This window comes from Carettochelys insculpta, chromosome 19 (assembly GCF_033958435.1).
Source record: "Carettochelys insculpta isolate YL-2023 chromosome 19, ASM3395843v1, whole genome shotgun sequence".
Classification (NCBI taxonomy): Eukaryota; Metazoa; Chordata; order Testudines; family Carettochelyidae; genus Carettochelys; species Carettochelys insculpta.
The window spans coordinates 4,676,465-4,695,870 of NC_134155.1; the positions used below are offsets into that span (position 1 = coordinate 4,676,465).

Below are 19,406 nucleotides of genomic sequence, written 5' to 3' on the forward strand. Positions count from 1 at the left end.
TGGCTCTAGTCTGTCCAACATGACCACTAGCTCTCGCTTCTTGGAAGTTCTAGGTGTTCAATTTCTAGTTAGTCTGCTGAGAAAAAAGTAACATGCAAAGAAAGACACACTGGATAGGATTGTGTTTTGTTCTGGGATTATGTGGTGTTGGTGGACCTTGGCCAAGCACAACAGATGAGTTAGTTAAGATATTGTCTTAAAGACAGATAATATGTAAGAGAGGACGGAGACAGCATTGAAAGGAACAGTGGAGTGGACTAGAAAGAAGAAGAGAAGACATTATTCAGTGCACAGCGCTTCCGATGTTTCCCCATACTTTTGCAATATATAAATTGTCATGGCTCCTGGGTGTAAGAGACAACCTGCCAGGGAATAGTTTGAAGAAATTTGTTCCCTGAGTGAAAAAGGAAAACGTGTCAAATGTAAGCAGTGAAAGAAGAAAATGTAGGACCTCGCTACAAGAATAAACTGTAGGAAAGACTGCTTCTTGGAAAACAGTGATGTGGATATGGATCAGGTGGTTAGTAACTTAAATGCTTCACTTTGCAGTGGATCATTCTTCTATGGCTTTTAACGTATGTGTGATTTGAAAAGTAAATTCCCAAGCTGTTTGCTGTCTTGGATTTTGCTAGAAAGAAAAGTTTAATTTCACTAATCCTTATGGCTTGTCTAATTAGATAAGTAGGTTTAGCATCTATCACTCAAGTATACAACACAGAAAGCTGCACTAAGAGCAATCTAGAGTTGGCAGTTGCCCACTGAATGTCAGTTTCTTGTTTTATATAACCTAATACATTCCCCTTATTTTAGAACATCATTGTCACAGACCATAATGCTGATGCCATAAATATGTTCCCTATGTTACATCAGCTTAACTCAGTTTTTCCAAGGGAACCCCACTGTGTACTTGTTCTCTCAAAAAATAGACGCGCCAGTGAGTTCAGTAGGGCTTATTCCAAAATTAAAGGCTCTCTAAGCACAGTCAGTCTTAGGGTTTTTTTTTTGGTGACTTAATTTAAATCAGTGACTATTTTTGGCAACTTTTAAATTGTGATTTAAATCAATCCACCCTGATTCACAAGCTCCCTTAGCAATTTGCTCCATTTGCCTATTTTTCTTAGATCTAGGAATCTTTTCCTGGGATTTAATCTAAATCTGCTAGACTGTAGTTAAGCTATGTTGTTGAAATATTTTTGTTTACTTGAAACTTGTTTCCCAAAATTGCCCTCTGGTAAAGAAATCTTTGACTTTTAGGACAAATATAGCTAGTAGCCAAACATTTTTAATATTCAACAACTGTTTGGCCTGTGTGAAATGAGTTCCATGTCAGCTGTGGTGCCGTATCACAGAAATAATCAGCGCAGTTAGTATTCATATTAGCAGTCTCCACAGACGTCAAAGAATGTGACTAGGTGTCCAGACTGAAATATCTGTCCTCTTACTCCAAAAGATGATTCCTCCTGTATATGTTTAAGCCACTGTATAAGGAAGCTTGCACTCTTGTTGTGCATGTTGCCGTTCTTGTCTTAAATAAGGATTTATAGGTTTGTTCTTTTAGCTCCAGCAACAAATTCACTTAAATGTGTACCCTGCCACAAGTAAATTCTTCTATTTTTGTAGCCTCTTGAATGTTTAAAATCTTTTATCTCTTATTAATGATCTATTTAAATCCTTTTATATTTGACTTGTACCAGCTCTTAACATTAAAAGATTATGGTATTTTTTAATTTTAAAATACCATGAACTGCAGTTTTATGTCTTATGCATTTCAGTAGGTATTCAAATTCAAAAGCCATGGACATCACGGCTGCCAGAGATGTAGTGAGATACATCTGCCTCCATTTCTGAGCAATTGAAAATGCTCTCCTGAATATAGATCTTATGCTAATTAAGCAGTTGTTGTTGGCCAACCAAGGCAAGAGAGCCATTTACATAAGAATGTAAAACTTGGAACTCAGAAATTTCAGCCAATGGCACTTTGAGATTTCATTTCTGAGTAGCAGACGATGGCTGTGTTTACACAAGCCAAAAACTTCGAAATGGCCATGCAAATGGCCATTTCGAAGTTTTTGGCTCGTGTGGATGTAGCCAATGAGTTTCTAAACTCTCCAGCAGAAGAGTGAAGAGATATCAAACTGTCCAAACTGCTGGCTAAGAATTCAGGGGGAGAAACTCACATAAGCATTGTGGACAGGCCAGTTATTGCCTAGGCAGTCATTGCTTAATGGACTGTAGTCAAATCAAGGTGAGTGAGGTCCTGTTCATATTAACTATAGTGAATATAGGCCTCCTAAGTTAGTTAAAAGACTTGACTAAATAGTTATAGGCACTTTACTGAACAAACTTGGAAGAAGGTTTGAATGGCATTGGAAGAACTGGTTTCTGAAGCAGATGGTTCAAAAAGCTGTTGATTTAGCTGCCTTTTGAGAAACGGACGTATTCCCATGTTACTATACAATTTAGCATGAATAACCACCAAAGAAATTAACCACTGAGGTATGTTTTTGAAGTTCTGCAACTTAAAACAAGTGAGATTGTCAGCACTTCCCTGTCAGAGTTATTTTAAGATTATGGAGATAGATGTGTTATCTGGAAGGCTGTGACCATGAGACTTCATCATTACGTTCAGTCCTTACTTGGTGCATTACTTCATCTGAAGTGTAAGAAGATGCCATCAGATTTCAAGCTATGTAACTGATGGGATTGGTAACTGGCTATTTTAAGTTTGAGGCTTGATGTTAACGAGTGAGTTGGATTTCCATCAGGAACGCTCAGAATTTACGGCATCACATTTTAATGATCCATCTGCAACTTCTGTACAGACAGAAAATAACTCCTTGATGAAAGGACAGGGCACCTCTGTTTGGGTGAAACTTCTGAGAGAATATGCCTGACCCAGAGCACATTATTAAATCAAATGGGTCTTACAGTTCTTTGGTCTGAGTTGGCACAAGAGACACCTAACATTCCTGCCAAGGAGTAGGTTTGTTTGGGTCATGGAAGGTTTTTAAGAAATATTCCCTTTCTTTGAGGAATAGAAAATAAATCCAGATGATAGCTCTGTTCTTTGAGAAGCCATGAGATGAGTTGCCTTTTACGACTGGAGACTGTTTCATTGAAGTTTATTTAAAAAATAAAAAAAAAAAAAACTTTAAATCACTTTTGTGACGTGATCATAAGCTTGTCAGGATGGGTTCCCTTCCTCACTTCCTGTACTTTTTTTTTCTTACTAATTTCCATTGTAGCTAAGTAGTGTTGTATATGAAAAGCTTTTCTTTGGTAAGAACTTCCATTGTTTCAAGTAACTTCTTCGTGATAAGGTCCTATAAATGTTCTCTTCACATACTACATGCAGTAGTGTAATTACAGTACCCTTTCTTTAATCTGTGCTGTTGGCAGCTTTAATTGAGAGTTAGGCACGTGTGGTGCTGTATCTGCTGGAGCTGACCATTTCCTTTGTTATGTCTGATCTCTACAGAGGTGTCGACCTTGTAGTGCATCACTCTTCCATGTATATCTGGCCTTTAGGTCAGACGCTGGCTTTCTGAATCCATTCCTCTTGCCTGCTGATAAACGTATCTCACAACAATAAAAACACTTCCAAATTAACTTCATAGTTGCTGCTTGACTGATTTTTGCAGGGCTGCTTTTGAAACCACAGCTAACAGAACTTCACTTTCTTCTTGCTGCCTTTCCCCAGGTTCTCCAGTACCTGTGTCTCAGTCGCCACAGTCCCTTTTGATGGGAGCCAGGCTTCAGAGTGCTCCAACACTAACCGATATCTACCAGAACAAGCAGAAGCTTCGAAAGCAGCATTCAGATCCTGTGTGCCCATCATATACAGGCTATGGGTATAGCTATTCTCCACAGCCAAGCAGGCCCGTCAGTCTGGGAACATCACCTACAAAACATCTGGGATCATCACCAAGGAGCTCAGACTGGCTATTTAAAACTCCATTACCAACCATTATTGGCTCTCCCACTAAGGTGTTGCATTTAATTCTGTTTAAAAAAAAATGTTTTCCTGCAGCTATATCAGCATCTGAGAGTACTCCCTCGTATGCTGACCAGAGTTCAATGCTTGTTTAGGCAACTGCTCCTTTCAAGATACCGAAGACTCAAGCCTCCTCAAACTTGTTGGCCTTGGTTAGTCGTCAGGGTTCAGCAGATGTCCCACTGCAGTCTAAAGACATGGCTGACACAAGGGACTTCACACACTTCCATTTGACACAAGGAAATGAAAAACAGGCAGTAGAGCAGAACAGCAAGGCTCCCTTTGGCAGGTAGAAATCATATCTGTTTACAACTTGCAGACATTGTGTAAGCACATGTTGTCTACAGAATTGCCACTCTGTTCTGAACCCAGAGTGCTGTAACACACCATTTTTAGCCTATGGTTTGTTTTGCTATGGAGATGTTAGAGGTTAGTGTGTACCACAGAAACCTCGAGCCATGTAAAAAATAGCATTGGCTTCCTAGACTGCTTCACTGTTTTGCTGTTAACTTCCCTTTTTTTGTTTTGTTCCAGTTTGGGGTTCTAGTCCTCCCCATTGGCCCTCACAGTTTTCACTTCAGAATTCTGATAAACTTATGGCTAACTGTGATACACCCTCCTAACCTCTGGGCTCCTTGCACAGTTTAATTATTTTATCCAGTTTTATACTTCTGTAGTGATGTTACACATCTGATTTAAAGAATTCTCTGTAGTATCATCTGTCAAAAAGCCAGCCTCAGTTGTGAGAAATAAAAGAGGCTACACTGAGAATTTTTCCCATTGTCATTTGCTTTGCTATGTAGATCTGTCAGTACTGGAAAGTTGTCAGATCAACAAGTGAAGACTACCCTTGGTGGCCAGTTATATCAGGGCAGCACAGACAGCCTCAATACTGAGCGACCAATGGATACAGGTAAAGAATAGATTAAATGAGATATTGGAGTTTAGAGCATACAACATAGTAAAGATTTATCTCAACAACCAAGCTGTCGTTCCATCAGCATTAGGAGTTTTTATGGACATTGTCTCTGGTTAGAAGTATCAGAGGGGTAGCTGTGTTAGTCTGTCTCCACAAAAACAAGAAGTCCTGTGGCACCTTATAGACTAATATATCTATTGGAGCATAAACTTTTGTAGGCAAAGACTCACTTTGTCAGGTGAATGCCCCAATATATCTGTTAGCCTGTAAGGTGCCACAGGACTTATCCTTGTTTTCTCTGGTTAGAGTGGCTGCTGCTTCACTAGCACAAATTTTCGGTTTGATGATAACGTGGCACATGTGTAAACTTCAAAAGGTGTGTGTGTGTGTGTGTGTGTGTGTGTGTGTTGAATATCTCTAAAAAGCACCATATATAGCTGGGACACTCCACAAATAGCATCACAGAGCTGCCCTAATGATAAAAATACCAGAACTATGTATAGTCATTTTTTTCCCATTATCTCTATTGTAACAGCATCTTTTTATTCCAGCTTATTTTCCCATGGAGGTTAGCTTCCGTGATGCTGACTTGTCTTATAAGGATAGTAATTACGCTTTTCCATAAGGCAGCCAACTGAGGATGCTGTGCTGGCCATGTCGCTAGAGTTACCAAGGGTTTGGGTTTTGGTTTTTAAACTAGGGGGCTATCTATTGAGGGCCTGCTTGTATTTTTTAGGGGGAGGGGAGCAGGAGGGGAATGGCATCCTTGCCTGCATGTTTTATTTTATATAACATCTATTGCCATAAGGTCTGAGCACTATCTCCAGTTCTCTTTCCACCAGAGAAGAGTGTAGTGCTAAGAGCGACTTTAGTTCACATAGAAGGGGATGCAAAAATTTAAGGGTGCGTCTTAGTTCTGTTTGTGTTCAGCCATATGGGCCAGCCCTACTTGTGGCACGTGGTGGTGTTTGCTGTTAGATTTTGAAGATGGATTCATATTTCCCCAGTCAATCTTTTCAAAGTCTGGGTATGTTTCAGAGCGCCGTGTGCTGTTTCATAAGGACATACACATCCTGTAATCCTTTTATTCTAGCTCCAGCAGGGGCCTGTGGCATTACAGTGGCATCTCCTTCCATGGGAACTGGAGCAAGTTCTAGAGCAGTAATGTTTACTGTGGGTTCTCCTCCAAATAGTGTCACTCCTCCAACTTGCACCCATATGGTCCTCAGAACCAGAACAACTTCAGGTAAGACACCCCTTAAAACAATGACTAGTAGGTAATAGAATGCTGAAATGAGTTAGGTCACTGGAACGGGGACCGGACTCTTTGCCTGTGCCTGTGAGTTGCACAGCCCGCAGCAGGGCCTCCAGGACAGTCCTGTAGCCAGTGTTGTTAAATAATAAAGTCTAGAGAGAAATGTCAGTCTAAGGCAGGGGTGGGGAACCCCCAACCTAGGGTCCAGATCCAGACTGTGGATTGCCTAGATCCAAACCCTGAGATTTGGAGCTCCCTCACTCTTGCCCTAGCATCTGGCGCAGAGTGAATTTGGAGGTGTGGAGCCCTGAGCCTCAGACGGGAGGTACCAGATCCAGGTCACAGGCTCTGCTGTTGGGTGGGAGGCAGCTCTGCAAGATTCTGTGGAATTCCAGCTTATAGGAGCAGTGGAGGGCAGAGCCTGGGAGCTGGGGGAAGGGGCTCTGGGCCATGTGCATCTGGGGCTGCTGAAAAGGTAATCTGCACCCTCGTTACCCAGATCCCATGCCCCTCACCCTATCCCATGCCCCACTTCTATCCAACCTCCCCATACCACCACCACCACCACCACCACCACCCTCCTACGCCCACCCTCCCTCCCACCCCTACTTTGCTCCTGACCCCTCCCAGACCCTAAACCCTAAATCCTCCTGCACTCCCTCCCTCATAGATTCCCCCACCCACAGGCCACTCCTGCACTCCACTCTGGCCCAGATCACCCACCCCCATCCTGCTCCTTCACTGTACCCTCCCTCCCACCTAGATGCTACACCCCATGCCCACTTCTTGGCAGCCCCTCCCACACTGAGCCCCTCATTCCCCTTGCACACCAGCCTCAGAGCTTAGGGGGGCCCACAAAAGATGCTAGCTCTTGCAATGTCTACACCACACAGTGTCGATGGGAGACACGCTTAACGGCTTACGTTACTTTTCTCATCCGGGGGAGCATGCCGGGATAGACTGGAGAGTACTCGGCAGTCGATTTGGCAGGTCTTCCTTAGACTTGCCACATTGACCACTGGTGTCTCATTATTTGCTGCTCGGATCCCAGCTGTAGTGTCCTCTGTCTTTTCCCTCCTGAAAGAGAGGGGTAGAGCTGCTACTTCAGCATTCTGCAGTGCACATTTGTGACAGCTTCACGGTGTCCGGCTCTGTGGTAGGTTCTAACCTTGTGTCAGATGTCGCACGTGGTTGGTTGTTCCTGTTTCTACCCTTTGGTGATGTACACTGTGCAAAGAATAATGCACAAGGTTCCAAGCATGCAGGATTCCAGCACATCTTCATGTGTGCTGTGAAATATAGAAGCCAGCAGGCTACATGCTTTCCTCTTCTTGAAGTGTAGGTGGTCAGTGTATCTGCGCTTTTGAAGGGAGCTTTTGTGACTTCACTCTGTTGAGTTTGCCCAGACGCCTGCAGCCAGAATCCTTGTCAGCCCATTGCTTTTTCTCCTCACCATGCCCATTTTCTAAATCTTCACTATCCAGAAAGGAAGGCTGCTTAGGTGCTGACAGACAGTGTAAAGCAAATTCCCCCAGGTGAATTTGTGGTGACTTCTGCTTTATCCTTTACTATCAACTTTAGCCCAGAACTGCCAGTTGGACCAACTTGTTGGACTAAATGTGTTTTTATTTTTCCTGTAGTTGGATCAAACAGTTCTGGAGGATCTCTCTGCTCCACTAGTGGCCGTGTATATATGGGCTCCCCTCCTGGTATTTATATGGGCTCATCTCCGCCTGGAGCAGAGGCAGCTCCAAGTCTGAAATACATGTCTTATGGTACTTCACCTCCCAGCTTAGAAGGTTTTATCACTTTTGAAGCACCTGAACTGCCTGAGGAAACATTAATGGAGGTACAGAAAAATTAATGTCCTGCTTTGTCATGTTTAATGCCAGTAAACAATTACTTGGAAATAAGGCTGAGGAGCTACCTCCAGTAATGCATTTAATAGTTTTGTCTTTATTGGATAATAGCTCTTTTTAGAGCTTGAGAATATCAGTTTGTCCTTTTGTGGCTGACGGTTATTCTTGTGTTGCCTGTATTTGAGAGATTTAAAAATGAAGGTGTGGGATTTGGTTTTACAAAGTTTTTTCAACCAATAGGATTTTTTCAGTGACAAATCAATTTTACGTATGTGCTTACAGTGACAATGCACACCTTGGCATGGCTTACTGCTTTTTAGAGCCAGCACATAGGAGAAAACACTTCTTAGGGCTGCAAAAGAAATCTGTTTTTAAAATTGCGTGGTAGAGTGACAATTAAAAACCATTTTAGAATCTTATACCATTGTTGACTATGGTATTATGCTTGAAATGCAAACTTTTCAGGGTAGAGCTGTTTGATTAGCATTTACACACTGTTGGAATGTGTTTTGTGCATTTAGTGCTATGTAAATTTATGTACATGTTGAACCTTTCTAGTCAAGCACCCTCGGGACCTGACCAGGGCTGGACGAGAGAATTTGCCAGACAGTATTGTCTAGCAGCATTACCAACTCTTCCACTGCTTACTGGGCTCTTACAAGACATTTAGGGGTCAATTACAACTAAATAACAGCTCAGAACACTGTGACTCGTGGCTGGAAACAAACTTTATGGGACCACGGGGAACTTGGCTGCACCTATGATAAGTGGATGTCCAGCTGACAGAAATCGTGCTGGATTGTGAATGTTGCTGGACAAAAGGATTAGATTAGATTAGAGAGGTTCAACCTATATTTTGAATTTAGTGACATAATTATTTCTGCCACAGTTGTAGCTTAGAAATACAGTATTTAGAACTATGCTCTTTCTGCACAGATTTTACAGCACCACTTGAGTTTTGATGTGCAAATTTTGGAACCTAATATTTTTAGGATGGGTATTAGTAATGCTTTATCTCAGCCGTGCGGTGGGTCAGCTGTAGGGGAGGGCTTGGAATACAGGTTTGTATAGCCAAATGGAAGTAGTTCAATTTTATTTGTAAATTGTGCCAACATGTCAATCACAACAAACTTACTGATTCTAGATCTGACTTTAAATTGGAATAAAGCAGATGTTAAACACTGAAGCTTTCATGCAACTCTATTATAGACCTCATATAGATTTCAGAATGTAAGTTGCACATTTGTTTTGGTTTCTCCTAAAAGTGACTGTGTGTATGCATGTGGTGCTGGTAATCTCATTATTTTTTTGTTTTTAAAATAATAAATAAAAGAAACTTAAGTTCTTTAGTCACTCTACAGATTGGTTTCAACAAACATAGAGCTTAGCATCCTGACTGCTTTGAGCCTTTGTTGCAAGGTTTTAACATACATTTTCAATATGTTTTAAATGCAAGATAATTCCTCTTGATTCCCTTTGACTTAGTTTGTTCTTGGGTTCCTGTTATTGGTATTAATACTATGTGTTTTTGCATAGTGTTGCCAAGATGCTGACTGTTCCCCATGTAGGTGATGTGTACTTGCCACATGCCTTATTGCAATTAAATTGTTTTCTCCTTTTCTGCTGACAGAGAGAACACACGGATACACTGAGGCATCTGAACCTGATGCTGACATTTACAGAATGTGTGCTGGACCTGACAGCCGTACGCGGTGGAAACCCAGAACTGTGCACCTCTGCAGTGTCGTCGTATCAGATTCAAGAGAGTGTGGTTGTTGATCAAATAAGCCGGCTAAGCAAAGAATGGGGGTAGGTATTACTGAATTTCACATAAATTTATTTATTCAATCAAATTATCTGTGGGTGGTGATCCTCCTCCCGAAATGACCTTTCTGCTTTATGGAGCATTCGGTGTGAGTGCGGACTTTTTTTTGTCAACTGAAAAGCAAAAATGCCCAATAAAGAGGACAGAGAAAAGATGGACGTGAGCTGGCAGGTACATAACTAGGAATCCTGAAAGAGAGAGTGTGTGGGGGGGAATGCTTGTTTTTTTTCCTGTGAACAGTCAGATGAGTGGATGGCGAGATTGGTGCCTGCCTGCTTGGAGCAGTTATTCTTTGTCATGCATAGGAACTGGGCTCCAGTTTTCACACACACCCCCCTTACAGGGGAGAAGGGACCTTTTTCCGTGACTCCGTCATGGGCCATCTCTGCCTGACCAGGAGCTCCATGGGGAGTCGCAGCTCAGTCATGATGTAAAACCTTTTGAAATGAGGAAAATAAGGTGAAAATGTTGATGCGGAGAGAGGAAATCTGTCACGTATCCCTTTCTGGAAGCAATAAAAGAGCGATGTTCCCAAATATCGGAACTATGAAAGTAACTCCTGGGTCGGGGGTGAAGTAACACTCAAGGGAAATGGCCAGCTGAGGCTTTCTAGATGGATGCTGGACTCATATAACTAACCTACAAACTGGGATTCTTCCGTTTTTGTACTTGAAAGCCATGTTTATAATCAGGCTCTCTTCTTCTGGCCAGTGAGATGAATTCTCTCACAGCTAATGCTACACAGAGCACTGGGTGGCTTTTCATTTCGTACACCTGTTTCTGCACTCCCCAACAGCTATTTCCTGCCAGCCCATAGTATGGCCACCAAAGCCATTGATAGGGTGTCTGGTTAATATCCGAGTGTCTGTCTGGCTGTGGGCTGAATATCTGTATTTGAATAAGAATAAAAATCTTTCAAAACCATCAATCCTAAAATTTATTTTTTCCAGGCAAGTAGAGCAGCTGGTGTTGTATATGAAAGCAGCACAGCTACTAGCATCTTCTCTGCACCTGGCCAAAGCACAGATCAAATCCGGGAAACTGAACCCATCCAGTGCTGTTAAGCAAGGTATGTGCAACCATTACTTTTAAGATGCTGATCATTTCACCTTCCTTTGCTTTTTTTGAAATATTGACACTTATTTGTCCCATCACTAAAGAGACTCAAGACAGTCAGGATCTCGCTGTGGCCAGGCACTATACTCATTTTCTGCTGCAGCTGGAATCACAGAATGCTATGACTGGAGGGGACCTTGAGAGGTCGTGAGGTCTAGTCCCCTGCACACGCGGCAGGACCAAGTTTTTCCAAATGTCCAACTTAAACCTCCCTCACAGCAATTTAAGCCCATTGCTTTTTGTCCTACCCTAGTGTTTAAGAAGGACAAGTTTTCTCCCCTCTCCTTATAACAACCTTGTAGGAACTTGAAAGCTGTTAGGTCCCCTCTCTTGTCTCTCTTCCAAACCAAACAGACCTGATTCTTTCAATAGGCACAAACGAAACTTCAATTAAACCATCTGGGCAAAGAGGTATCAGTGCTTTCCAGATGTGATCATGTTTGCTTGTACTTTAGAAAGAGAAATGCAGACACACAATCTCCTGATTGCTATGATAAAAATATGGTAGCGGTTAGGGAGTGGTTAATTATTAACATGAAGAGAAAATGATTTGATATACTCTTCTGATCACAAAAATGACATTGCGGAGAGTAAAATTAAACAAACAGGCTCACTTGATTAGCAAGCCCACCTATAAAGCTGAAGTTAAATGTTTTAACCTCTCCTTAACACTGACTTTCTCCAGTTGTCAAAAGTCTGAATGAACGCTATAAATTCTGCATCACCATGTGCAAGAAGCTGACAGAAAAGCTGAATCGTTTCTTCTCTGACAAGCAAAGATTTGTAGATGAAATCAACAGTGTAACGGCAGAGAAGCTCATCTACAACTGTGTTGTGGAAATGGTAAATCATTCGTTTCATCTAAGTGCAGCGTATTGAGAAGAGTAACAGTAGTAACACTTGGTGATGTGTGCAACTTTCAATCTAACCTAATAGCACTACATCTTTGTCCTTAATTCTGTTTGTGCCAGGGCTAATGTAATCTTCCCCGGATGATTTCTAAAGTTCCTACCTGATACACGTGCTCTGAAGTTTTCCCACACACCAGCAGGTTTCGTATATAGACCTCACAAAAGGCACTGCTAAGATACACAATCTGTGATGGGACTCTGTACGGAGTGTCACACAATAAAGCTTACTGGAGCATACGAACAGAACACAAATAACTTGCTAATCACCTGGCTTTATTTTAGGAAGCTGTTTAATCTTGGGGGTGTTTGAAGTGTTTCAGTAGGTTTTTACAAAACAAAAATGTTAATAAAGAAACATGGGGAAAAGGTATCAGTGTATGTGACAAGCTTTCAGTGCATAAATATTTGGTGAAGTCAGGGAACAAAGTGTGTCAAGTGTCGCATTAAGAGACTTAATTATATTTCAGATCAGGGGAAGTGAAATGGAGTGTTCTAAATAGTGGGGTCAGATGTGAGATCTTGGCAAGCATTCACTGTACTTAACCTTCCTGACTCGGTAAACGCAACTGAATTAACTTGTCTCCCTCACAAGTAAAATAAGCTCAGTCACAAGTGTGTATGTGTGAGGTAGTTAGAAGCTGAAATGTACATACATATATGCGGTACCATGCTTAGGATTACAGGATCAGAAAGCATTTCACATCTATATACGCAGGACTCTGTTCATCCCAATGCCACACTGAAATTGACTTTCCTGAACTTCTCCATAAAGTTATATTAAAAAAGATAAAATCAGACCATCTTATTTAAGGTACAGATGCACTGTTAAATTAGCAGTCTCAGAGTGATGCTCATTTATCAGCCAGTTCTCTGGGACACCTTTTTATAACAGTATTTAGAACAATTCATATTTCTGCTGCTAATGAATGCCTCTAGGTTCAGTCAGCAGCACTAGACGAGATGTTTCAGCAGACGGAAGATATTGCATATCGATACCACAAAGCAGCCCTGCTGCTGGAAGGACTGGCTAAGATACTCCAGGACCCTGCAGATGTGGAAAATGTTCACAAATGTAAGTTACCGAGGCAAATGTATTTTGTGCATCTTGGTGGTAATTGAAAATTCTGGGGAGAATTGATGAGGGTAAAAACTTGATCCTCTTCGAAAAGCAGGAAGTGTTTCTTTACTATGGAAACAGCAACAGCTGGCTTTAGAGAGCAGAATAAATAGGTCTAACGTCTTGGGTGAAATTCTGGCCTAGTTGCAGTCAATGGGAGTTTTGTCCTTCTCTTCTGTAGACGTAGGATTTCACCTCTAGTATTATTTACCAATTCCTGGCAATCCATACAGAGCCTCTTCACCAGGCAAATGCTGCTTTGTCTCAAAGCCATTTGCAGCACTGTACTAGTGGCAGAAGCTATTATTGGTGACCAAGAGGAGTTTAAAGTGAAAGATGTGTTCCTCTGATTTCTATGTTCCAGAAGTAGAAACCTGGGGAAGTGAAGAGCAAAAGTACAACTGTCATAAATTCAATTTAAAAATTAAATCCAAATGATAAATTTTGGACTTCTGAAACAGGACTAACTAAACACCAATACTGAATAAAAATCCATGTGCTAAACTTTGTGTTTAACTTCCTTAATGAAATTCTCTGACTGGAGATGAACTTTCTTTGGCTGATATTTATTACCTGCCTTACATATTTAACTCCTGGGTCAGATATATGGAGTGCAAGATGAGCACTTCTGTTTGTATATATTTTAAATATATGTAGATGTGTATTTTCATTATTAGGCAGAGCCTCTAAAAACAGCAAGCGGGCAGCTTGGATGGCTTTCGGATGTTCCACCTTAAGCTGATGCTGCTACTTAACCTGCAGACCCATGTCTTTTTTTTTTTTTTTGAGGCAGTGATTTTATTCTTTCTGCATTGAAATTAATTTGTGCTTGATGTGTTCACAACTTGACCATAATTTATCATTTGTCTTATTTTCAGGTAAATCTAGTATTGAGCGCCGGCTCTCTGCACTTTGCTATAGCACAGTGGCTGTATATGAACAGTAGCAGTACTTTCAGGACCAGGTGGTATGAATGCAAGGGACCACTCAGTGATATACTTTTTGGTGGGGGGGGTCTACAGCTTCATTGTTGTCATTTTCCCACTTCCCTGTGGAAGACAGTTTTTAAAGCTCCATGGTGACTACCAAAGAAACGGCAGTAATTTCAAAGAGGAAAAAACCCAAAAGTACACTTGTAGAAAACCTGCCTTACTGATACGGTCACTTGTCCCATTTTCCTCCTAACAACAGAATTTAAAAGAAATTGGTCTTCACATTTCTTACTGAACTTTGTACAGGTACATTTAACTAAATCGATCAGTTTTGTTTTTCTTATTGAGAACTATTCAGAATGGATCCTTCTTCACAAAGTATACAAAGCTATGTTTTCCGTAGGAAGATTCCACTCAAAAGTTTGTGGAAGACTGTTTCCTAGTTTTCCCATATCAACCTGTTGAAGGTATGATATTCCAAATGCATAAACCCACAGTTTGAATATTTTGTGGCTGAGCTTGTTTGGACCCAAGCTCACGTCTTGTAAAGACAGCTCATCAGTTAGTAGGAGAAAGGTAAAAAGTAAGCGCCTTTTAAAGGAGAGAAGGAAGAGGTCAGTGGGAGGAAATTTGCTCCATTTCTTCAGAATCCTCAGAGGGTTTTATCAGCTGATGTGGATACAACTTGAGGCTCTTCTTCCAAAATACTTTGTATTGCACTAATGTACTAATGCAACTGTACATTCATTTTTGAAGAACTATTAATTTAAAAAAAAGAGAAAAGGCACAATGGACTTTGCTGAACAAGTTTCATTTCAGTGTATGTAAAATCCTTTTCAGAATTTCAAATGTAGCTTCTAGAAGACTTTCAGACAAACTGTAAAAACTTGTATTCATGTGAACCTTTCCATTTTATACCTATTTGTCTAATACTTGAGTAACTACTGCTACAGACTTCCTCAGTAATAGAAATGTTTTGAGTTGCTGGTTGTTTGGTTGCATCTTTTTTTGTGCATGTAATATGTGCATTATTGCTTGTAATCTCTGTGAGTATATCAACAACTCTCTGTATCCTGTTCCTTTGGACAGTATTAAAACAAATACTGTAAACTGAGAGGCTCTGTTAGGAGCTGTGTGAAACTAGAAATAAGGTTGGGAATTGGGAAGCTGATTTAGTGATGTGGGAGTTCTATATACAGTGCATGAAAAATCAGGATATTTGGGTATGTATTTTTAGGGAGAGATGGGAAGCTTCCCATAGCCTCCTGGGCACTTATCATTTCCAGCATCCCTTCAGAACATCAGGACAGCAATTCACAAAGTATTTGGGCAGATCAACTTCTGGAAATGGTTCTTATATTTTACTTTTGAATTTTTTCTTTTTGGCTACTCAACTGCTTGAATACTTGAATAAACCATTCTCCAGGGCAAAATCATACTTTATCCTCTTTCAAATACCGTGGTTCAGAACTGTTTGACAAAATTGTACAGTTCTCACACATCAATATTGCTTTAGAGTACTGATAACCATGTATTTCCTTTATTTTGACAAAGTAATGTACTTTTACCCTTATTTATCTGTATGAAACTCCAACAATTAATTTGAAAGTGTTTATTTATATACTGTTTGTATTTTTAGGTCTTTAATACAGTGTTTCTACCTCTCCTTTGTAACTGCATGCATTATTCTTGAAACTAGGTAATAACTCACTGAACTGTTGCATAATAGCCTTTTTATTATGGCCTGTAAAGATGTATATTCTGGTAGAATAAAGACTGACACCAGATGTGTTTCTAGGGTACAACCTAAGTTTGTCTCTTACATGATAATTGGGGGCTGCTGTATTCAAAAAACACTCTGCAATATCAGCTGATGTTTAAATCAAGGACTTGCTTCAGAGGCCAAGTGTGCAGGTGGCAGCAGGTGGCCGCAGTGTAATGGGGCCTTGCATTCCTGCTTATGCTCAGCCTCTTTGGTGATTCAGTGGTTTCCTGCATGACATGTACTGAAGTTCGCTTTCCTTAAAGCAAAGCTGTTAATACTGATTTTTTTTTAAAATGCCATAGATATGACAACCAATATGCTAAGCAGATATCTGCATAAGAGCTGGAAATGTTTCTCTGAGACCTGTCTTAATGGCTGTCAGCGAGGAAGCTCTGTGTTCGAGTTGCTATAAACACAGGAAATTACATACAACTGACTGACTGGCTGGTGCTAACTGACATTTCTGCCAGCTAAAAGTTACAAAAGTTGGTCTTTTCCAGTGTGCTTCTGAAGCTCCTTCCCCAGTTGAGCATGGTAGAGTAGCTGGGAAAGGACTTTTTTTCTTGTGTGCGCTATCAAGATTTTCCAGCATTTACCAGAAAAACACAAAAAAGCTGCTCAGAACTGGACCCTGGTTAGAAAAGAAAATTGAAAAGGAGCAGCATGGAGGGCTGCTGGAATATGTGAACGTGCCTTTGGCCCTAATACAAAGGTCTAGGAGACAGGCGGCTTTTCCTAAGAATCATTGTCGTCTTTCAAAGAATTCAGGCTCTCCCTTGCTCTCTCTCTCATCTGCTCTTGCCAACAGTCTACAGCTGCACAAACAGGAGGGAGAAGAAAGAGACATTCTTGTTCATTGTTTCTCAGCATGAGACAACCAGTGTTGAATATGGCCTGGCTTTCTGGGTAAATTTCTGACACAGATCCTGAAGTTGTCTCCTAGCTTCAGCAATCCGTACTGAACAGCAAGCATCTGATTCCACCAGAAGCTTTTTCTCACCATTTGGAAAAATTGAAATTGAGAGGAACCATTTCAACCCTTCAATACAATGTTCTAATTCAGGTGCAATGGATTTCTTATTCCCTTAAGAGGACCATGTTCAGGATTACCTTTTTTTTCCCCTTTCCATAGTACATTGTGTCCATTGAGCAGCTTGAAAACTCATTTACATTGTGACTTTCCTGATTTTTACAATGGAAAAGCTGAGTTCCCTTCTATTCCTCTGGCGCAATGAATTCCAGGTAAATTCACTGCGTAGATCCCAGGAAAACCAAATATTTCAACCCACCAGTGAAATTTCAAAACAATCTCTCTTCTACTATTTTCCCTCCTGTACCACATTTTGTTAGGTCAAGTATGTAGCACTAACTGTTGCGCCAGTTGATATTTTGAAAAGTATCTTCCAGTTCTTTAGCTTGCACTTCAGAGAGGAGGGCAGATCCGGGAAGAACGTGACACCATTTGCCCAGCAGAATAGAAGTAGTTGGGCCAACTTTTCTCCTAGACTAAGGAAAGTTGGATGATTTCGTTTTCCAAGCCTGTTGGTAGCCTGGCTTTCCAATGCTCAAAGCATCGGACTAGCATGAGCCCTCATTCCTTTGTAATCTTATCTCCCCCTTTTCCTCCTTTTACTCTTCATTTCCTCGCTTTGAGATCTGCTTGATACTATCCTCTCAAATGGCCAAAACTTCCTGGGCTACTTTTAAATACTCTACTTTTATCCTAAACCACATCCCCTCTAATGCCTGAGCTTTTAGTTGATCTAATAAATGTACAGGGCATGTGCTTAGATACTCCTCACCCTAGAACAGTGATCTGCATCTGAGTACCCTTTTTTCTAATATCTCTTGTTCAGTAGCAGCCCAGGCTAACTAAATTTTGGCACTGCCAGTCTGTACAACCATGTTTTCAATAGCCTTTTGTAGGCAGCAGACTTCCCCCCATCTTCAGTTGAAAGCAAATTGAATGCAAATGTTGCTGCTGAGTCTTGTTCAAGTCTATGCCCCATCACTCTTCTCTTTTTTGCTTGCTTTCACATTTTCCATTGCTCCAGCTATGTCTGCAATACAGCTCACAGATGGTTGCTTTGTACAACTGTATGTTGCTCCCTCAGACATGAGGTCAGCCACTGCCCCCAGAACAAGTGACACCATAAAATGAATTGAGCTGTGTTTATTCACTTAGAAAGAAAGAAGCCGAGGCGCCTAACACAGCTATTTCTCCTTTACCTCCATGTGTACACTGTCCAGCTTCCTGGAATTGTAGCTTCTCTACCTCTCCTCTATCTTGTTTCACCTCTGGTCTGACTTTTGTGACTCTCTTAATGCACCCAGACAATTCTATAGGCAGTGGATACCTAGCGCAGGTTTTGTGCAGTAAAACTAGGCATCAGCTTGCCAAACCAAACTAACTTTAATGCAGATGCGGGTAAAAAAGAGTAGTGAAGACAGTGTGGACTTCGGCACAAGCCTGGCACAGATCTGGGCCCATACTTGGCTCCCTGGTCTTCACAGTACTGTCTTTATTCCTTCCCTCTTGCCCAGGCTAGCTAGATACAAGCTAGCTCAGGTAGACAGCCCACATGTAGTTCTTGAGATGCAAATTGAGGATCACTGTCCAGGAACCTGCCAAACCCTCTAAAACCCAATGCACGTTTTCTCACCCTGAAGGAAAAGGCTGTGAATGCAGTTTGGATTTGTCCTGTGATCTCAAATGGAACATGTTCTGTGAACCAAAATGGGGCATATTCTAGACCTGATGCGGTTTCACAGCAAATGAGATCATCCAGGAAGGAAGGATCATTAGCCTAACCAGGGTCCAGCCCATGTCAGCCTTGGAGGCTGAAATCAACATCTTGGATTGCATCCAGGAACATGTAAGAAGCCAGCGCAAATGAGGAGATCCATATGAGGCCACTTTCATTTAATAGAGGGTTTATTGTGGTTACTTAGTGTAAAATATGATGGATGTGTTTAAGTAGGGCAGGCATACACAGCTGACAAGCATTAATGAATGATGAATGTGCGTGAAAGGTATTGGCAAAATAAGGCTGTAATGCTGGGCTCACAGACTGAGGCCTGTAAGCTTGGAACTTAGCCTTCCGCTCAGGTGTAGGGATAGTTGATATTAAGTAAAGGACCCAGGAGTAACTCTGTACTCAGGTAAGAACTTTTTAATACGTTTTATACACTGAGTATTGACGGGTTTATAAACCCTTGCCATGTAAATATCAGAAATTTAACAAGGATTACAACAATGTGCTGCTGTTTAAAAGAGACAGCATAAAGTGATCAGTCCTCCAGTTAACAGAGTGTGACTGTTCTGGAGTGAGTGTCATTCCAACACCTGTGCTGCGGTAGATCTGGTGAGCTTTATTAATCCTATGAGAACTCTCTTGAAAGTTGAATAATCTTAGGCTGTCACTTCAGTGCTGAGTGACTCCCATCTGCTGCTGCTCGAGGCACCATGGAACTCCAGAGTGAGGCCCTGCCTCTGAAGGGAAATATTTTGGCCCCTTATGGATAAGTTTTGGTACCACAGATACCTGGGAGAGCATGCTCAATGGACCCAAGGAATTATCGCATCACATCATGTGACCAAACTGAGGCAATAGCTGGCAGTCAAGTGCCTCCATCTTAGCTTTGGAAGTTGCTGGACATGAGTCAAGTGTAGTTCAAGTGATTGCTCATGTCCATTTCAAGCTGGGTGTGCA

The 19,406-nt window shown here is 41.3% G+C and overlaps 1 protein-coding gene across 2 annotated transcripts in view; it reads left to right on the top strand.

Annotated features, from left to right (window-relative positions):
- Positions 1 to 15,602, top strand: part of ULK2 (unc-51 like autophagy activating kinase 2) — a 77,558-nt gene extending 61,956 nt beyond the window's left edge. For both annotated transcript variants that reach the window (XM_075013605.1, XM_075013606.1), the window contains exons 19-28: positions 3,701 to 3,987; positions 4,090 to 4,283; positions 4,798 to 4,907; positions 6,007 to 6,159; positions 7,809 to 8,017; positions 9,658 to 9,836; positions 10,803 to 10,921; positions 11,654 to 11,811; positions 12,816 to 12,951; positions 13,875 to 15,602. In XM_075013605.1, coding sequence (XP_074869706.1) covers positions 3,701 to 3,987; positions 4,090 to 4,283; positions 4,798 to 4,907; positions 6,007 to 6,159; positions 7,809 to 8,017; positions 9,658 to 9,836; positions 10,803 to 10,921; positions 11,654 to 11,811; positions 12,816 to 12,951; positions 13,875 to 13,942 — 1,613 coding nt within the window. In that variant the 3' untranslated portion in view covers positions 13,943 to 15,602. The remainder of the gene's footprint in view (positions 1 to 3,700; positions 3,988 to 4,089; positions 4,284 to 4,797; positions 4,908 to 6,006; positions 6,160 to 7,808; positions 8,018 to 9,657; positions 9,837 to 10,802; positions 10,922 to 11,653; positions 11,812 to 12,815; positions 12,952 to 13,874) is intronic.
- The last annotated feature ends 3,804 nt before the right edge of the window (positions 15,603 to 19,406 follow it).